Genomic DNA, 6,285 nt, shown 5'->3' with positions numbered 1-6,285 from the left:
TTGCAGATAGATCCTGAGGACTCTTTTCCAGTGTGCTGCTATCTTATCCAGACAGACATCCAAACAAACAGATATATCCTTTAAACACCATTAGTCCTCTGACTCATTTTCCATTTCACAATGTCCCACTCTTTTTCCCTCTAGTACTTGTTTATAGTCTGTCTGTGTCTTAGTTTCTCTCCAATCTCGCTCCCCTCTCTGCAATTATCCCTCGTTTCCATTTGCACACCCATTTTCCTCTTCTTCAGAGAGCATCTGTCCGTCTCTCAGCTCATCCTCACTCCCAGTCTTCCCCAGACGGATAAGTAATTACTGCTATACCAGACAGGTGGATTTCACGCGTCAATACTCATTGCCATGGCTATGTTGATGTCTCCTCGGCAACAAGGAGCCATGAAAAGAAGGGAGATCACAGAACAAGTGAAGACACAAAGACAGAGTCACAGAGTGTGTAACAGAGTTCAGGTCACACCTGCCAACTCTCCGTTTATGCCAGTTTTATACCATATTTTAAAGCAGTCTACTTTTTTGTGACTTTTCATTTCCACAACCCTCAATTAAAGGGGACCTATGCTCATTTTCAGGTTCATACTTGTATTTTGGGTTTCTACTAGAATATGTTAACATGCTTTAATGTTCAAAAAACACATTATTTTTCTCATCCTGTCTGTCTGAATATACCTGTATACACTATTTTTAGAATAGGCAAAAATAACACTTGAACATTTGTACTGCATGTAAAAAACTTTATGCAATTATCACAAAGTGGGCTTGTCTGTAAAGGGGAGACTCATGGGTACCCATAGAACCCATTTTCATTCACATATCTTGAGGCCAGAGGTCAAGGGACCTCTTTTAAAATTGCTATGCCAGTTTTTCCTTGCCAAAATTTAGTGCAACTTCGCAGCATTATTTAGCGATGATGGCGTACATGTTTGGTACCAATGTATTCCTTCGATTTTGTAGCTTCACCCCAGCTTTAAAACTGAACCAGCTACAGCCTCTGAAAAGGAGTGGACGAGGTTAAGCCCGCCTCCCGAAAAAAGCCCAGTCTGCTCTGATTGGCTAGCGAGAAAAATATGGTAGACCTTCCCCAACGATAGTTCTCAAGTCCTGGGCAGTATATTCTATTGAGGGGAAAGGGGAGCTAAATCTAAATGGCTTGTTGAATCACATATTTTCTGATCTAGGCAGCCCACAAAAAATTGACTGGGTTGTCTTGTTTTACAGTTTGTGGGTTGGTAGGCACTCCAGATACCCAAATGTATGTGAACAAGCACTGAAAAAGTGAGTTTTCATGATACAGTATGTCCCCTTTAAGAAAAATACATATAGGAAATTTAAAAGATGAACTGGCCCTTTTAATCCGGCAAAATTCACAGATTAGACTGTTTAATGTCATTCACTGACCAAACTATTCAGAGCAATCTAGCAAGTATTCACTTCAAGTAACAATTGAAAAAACAACATTATTAGTATGCTTCTTGTCACCTGTCAATCAGTGTCACTTCAGTCAGGATGTAAGAGAAGTGAGAAGCTACTGTTCTCGTGCCATAAATACAAAGCCAGCTGCTAGATAAGACTGTCCCTTTGAAAAGGTCTACAGAACCAACTTCACTGGAGAAAAATATGTTAGTCAGCATGTTAGTCACAGAGGCATTAGAGCATCTTTGACTCAGAGAAAGGCCAAGTGCACCTGCCAGGATTACAGTCGTGACTAAAAAGGTACCCAAGACAGCTTGAGTGCTAATGGCTGAGGTTACAATGGCTAATCATGAAGCACTAATTAAGATTTCTTTCTATAGCTCTAATAAATGTTTCTTGTTTTTTTTGTTCCTCGTTACCGTTTGGGAATGAATAGAAGTTAATTAGGGTTAAATATGTTAAACAATGTTTTGTCTGTATGTCACAGAATAAAACACTACCAATGACTTGCGTGGGAGCGTGCATGTGTGTGTACATTTACTTTATGTATTTACTTATTTGACAGGGACAGTGCATTGAGTTAGCTATAAGCACATTTAAATCTGCGGGCAGTAAACAGAGAATGACATCTCTATGTATACATGTATACTTACTGTTTGCAGCTGCAGTTTCAGAGTCCCTGTCTCTTCCTGTGCTTTGGTCAGCTGGCTCTGAATCGAAGGACACAACAAAGGGATAAAAGTTACATATAACATACTGTCCTTACCCAGCACCGGGATTTGAAGACAATTTTCGTAGAAGCCAAACTGTGGAATTACAACTTCTGTGTCCGTCACGCGATGCCATTGGGCCCAAAAATACTTTTTTTAAACTTACATTGGAAAAGAGACGTCTGTAAAACAGCAGATGATTTGTTTTTCGGTAAATCAACTTCCCAGTACGAACACTCATATAGAACTTATTTAAATCATTTCTAAACGTAGTAAAATTCACTGACTACGTTTACATGCACAAAATATTCAGTTTTTTGTCCTTGTGCTGAAAAACACAATATTCCTACCAAACTGTTTTCATGGCTAATGGAAACTAATGTTACCAAACCACTAATATTCCCGTTTGCATGCAGCCGTACATACTCACATTAACATAACCAGTGGAGGACTTGTTGGACCGTGCGAACACAGCCTCCCTCTATTATTCTTTCAACCACCTTTTTGAAAATATCGTCATTTTGATATTTGCGCTAGGGCTGTGTATTGGCAAGAATCTGGCAATAGTATCATGATACAGGAGTAGCAATTCAATATATTGCGTTTTTGTTTTTTCAAATCTAATTTCAGGAAAACTGTCCGATTTTTAAGAGGTTAATTAAAAATCAATACAGCGTTTTGGAGAATCGATATAGTATCACAAAACATAATATCGCAATACTCATGTGTAGTGAGATTTTTTTTTCACGCCCCTAATTTGTCCGCATATCCAAAAACCTGTTGATATCCAAGTCTTTCATAATGTTTAAAAGTAGGTGTGTTTCTCCTTCCGAAAAGAAATGTGGGCTTTTCTTTTGGGCATGCATCGCTGCAAACTGTTAGTTAGTTAGTTTGTGTACAACACACAGAGCTGACCGTAAACAGACAAGAGGCTGTGTGACGCAAACTGCGGTAAAAACCATGATTGAGACGCATATACCGAATGTGTACATGTCCAAAAAAATGCTCCTAAAACCTGAATAATATCAGAATATCCCACATGTTTTAATCGGAAAATTCTCCATTCGGATTAAGGCCTATTTCGGAATATACAAACTAAATATGCTGTTTACATGACCCGTATCAAATTCGGAATATTGTCATATTCTGAATAATAGTGGAATATCAGTGTGTATGTAACCGTAGTCATTATATCCAGTTCTCTTTATACATCCATGCTCCTTATCCTACTGATATACAGTATTAACAGAAAGAGAGGATGTGAGCAGAGCAGAGGCCGGGATGACTATATATTATCTTAAGTGTGAATTTCATTCAGTTTTTCAAACACTGACACTCTAGCCTTCTCATATTTCGTTCCAGTGTTGCTCACAATGCCCCTGTGTGCCACAAGTGCAGTTTTATCAGTTTTCAGTGCAGATAGCTGTCAATTTGTCCACTAAGCAAGAGTACTGAGCGTGTAGACAAGGAGCAGCTGAGCATCACACATTCACAGTGCCTTTAGCTTTGGGCAAAGTGTCACTCAGCAACACATTTAGGATACTATGAATACAAGTGTTGTATTTGTGTGTGTGCGTGTGCGTGTGCGTGTGTGTGCGTGTGCGTGTGCATGTGCGTGTGCACCTCCATCTCTGCATTGTGGTTCTGTGTTTTCTGCAGGACGTCCTCTGCCTCTCTGAGCCGCTTGCTGAGTTGAGGGGAGTACTCGGTAGGCGCCAGCTCGCTGTCGTAAGACTCTAGTATGGCACGCATTCCATCACGCTCCTGTAACACACAAACACACGTTGACATAACACTACAAAATGGAAATCCTGCTGCATACTTAACACATATCCATGTAGCTGAGGAGGAAGAAAGTCGAGGCATTACAGACTTTTCTGCTATCAGATATGTAATGTTTGTGTGCACAAGAGTGATTTAACTGAGAAGCTCTTTGATGTTTTTCGGATTTGTCTGTGTTACTTTTGCATGACTGTTTGGTGTGTTAATATGACGGGCAAATGCCTTTGTAAATGAGGAACAAAGTATGAGGCAGCTGCACTTTTCTCATCCAAGCTGTGACAAGAGAAGCTCAGGGTTATGGTCGTGCTCATGTGAGTTTCTCCTTCGTGTAATAATCAAAACGAGACAAATGTCTTTGTAGATAAAAGATAACTAATAATAATAATGATCAGAGTTATGAGAGATGTATTGGCAAATGAAGCATATAATAGTATGCTGCCTCATCCCTCTTCCTTGAGATAATTTAAAAATTCTAATGATTTTTTCCTCCTCTATAATACTTGAATGAAAGACATGTACTCTGTCCAGTAAATCAACATGGCAGAAGTTGCTTCTCTTAGAGAGGAGAGGATAAAAACATCCTCAAATCAATGTCTTCCCTTCAAACTGACACGGCGTCTACAAATAGCTCACAAGTCCCTGTCAGTGTGTGTCTGTATAGTTGATGTTTGAGTGTGTGTGTTCATTCTCACACACAAGAACATGCATGTCTCGGTATGGTTCCCAAAACACAGATAAAAATGTATAGAAAGTAGGGCTGTCGAAGTTAATGTGATGTGTCATACTAGCTTGTCGTGAAGGAGGTTAAATAATGCTCCAAAAACTGGCATGGTCATTTCATTTCAAGGGGTCCCTTGAACTGGAAATTGGTTCTATGGGTACCCACGAGTCTCCCCTTTACAGACATGCCCACTTTATGATAATCACATGCAGTTTGGGGCAAGTCATAGTGAAGTCAGCACACTGACACACTGACAGCTGTTGTTGCCTGTTGGGCTTGAGTTTGCCATGTTATGATTTGAGCATATTTTTTATGCTAAATGCAGTACCTGTGAGGGTTTCTGGACACTATCTGTCACCGTTTTGTGTTGTTAATTGATTTCCAGTAATAAATATATACATATATTTGCATAAAGTAAGCATATTTGCCCACTCCCATGTTGATAAGAGTATTAAATACTTGACAAATCACCCTTTAAGGTACATTTTGAACAGGTAAAAAAATGTGCGATTAATCGCCATTAACGATGGACAATCATGTGATTAATCACGATCGATTGACAGCCCTAATATCGATATATTGCCCAGCCCTATTCAGATGTTTGAAGAGAAAGGAAGAGTGCATACTGTAGCCAGCCAAACGGCTACAAGTGGACAAAAAAATTGTTAAATCATTTTATTTTATATGTTACCAATGCGGTCATTAATCAATGTATAATATCTTACGAAGCAACAATGTTATTGGCCACTGGTTAATTATCTGTGACACTATAAAATACCATTTAATAATAAACTTTCAATTCAAAAACTGCACAATCCATTACACGTCTGAAAAATGTACCTGACACAACATTTTAGTTTGCAACAGTAATGAATGATTGCTACATTTAATTAACACGTGACATCTATAAATCTGTACTGGTTGCCAGGCAACGCGATGAGTGAGAACAATCTAATCTGTTTAAAAACTGGCAAACAGCCTGTTTATTAATGCAAACTCACTGTCAGTCGAGACTGTTTAAATGCTGCGTCTCCTCCCCTCTCTTAAGCGCGCTGCTTTATAAAGCAAAGCAGGCGGCATTTTGTGGCAATCAAGCTTTTAATAAACATCTCACAAACGGCAAGGCTGCTCAGGACCATCCTTGACTTGTGAGGGTCATTGAAAGCTCAATCGTCTATTATTAACAGGGCTAATTTGGGGGAGGTAATAAATACCGGCAGTGAGTACCATTTCAGATAACTGCATGCAATATAACATGTTGATTGCTAAGTAGTGCTGTCTTTTTTAAATGGCTTAAAAGCATCTTGTGTTTCCTGGATGTAAAAAATCTATGAATAATTGGCTGCAATTGCTCTGTCAGATTAGCTCGTAGGCTAGCATCTGAAAACAAACCATGATTACCCTAATCAGATTCTGCCGGTCATTAGCCAGATCGAAACCAACATAATCCATTTAAAAATGACGGAGTCTGGGTCATCTAAAAACACTATATGTGAAATCATCCTTAATTCAACTTTATTTGTTTTGGCGGCGAAGCGGCATCATTCGTCACGCAACATTACTTAATACATCCTGTGAGAACCTTGGAACGGAGAGACGAAAAAGACCAACAGGAGGACAGACTGAACAGAAGTCAAAACAAAACGG

The 6,285-nt window shown here is 39.2% G+C and overlaps 1 protein-coding gene across 1 annotated transcript in view; it reads right to left on the bottom strand.

The window, feature by feature from the left end:
- The window catches only part of mad1l1 (mitotic arrest deficient 1 like 1), a 69,990-nt gene that overhangs the window by 52,304 nt on the left and 11,401 nt on the right, over window positions 1–6,285 (bottom strand). The window contains exons 11-12 of the mRNA XM_074629732.1: window positions 3,759–3,899; window positions 2,079–2,135 (exon numbers count right to left, since the gene is read on the bottom strand). Of these exons, the coding sequence (XP_074485833.1) occupies window positions 2,079–2,135; window positions 3,759–3,899 (198 nt within the window). The remainder of the gene's footprint in view (window positions 1–2,078; window positions 2,136–3,758; window positions 3,900–6,285) is intronic.

This window comes from Sebastes fasciatus, chromosome 3 (genome assembly GCF_043250625.1).
Source record: "Sebastes fasciatus isolate fSebFas1 chromosome 3, fSebFas1.pri, whole genome shotgun sequence".
Taxonomy (NCBI): domain Eukaryota; kingdom Metazoa; phylum Chordata; class Actinopteri; order Perciformes; family Sebastidae; genus Sebastes; species Sebastes fasciatus.
The sequence above is the reverse complement of the archived record's forward strand: the minus strand, read 5'-3'. Positions and strand labels throughout refer to the sequence as shown.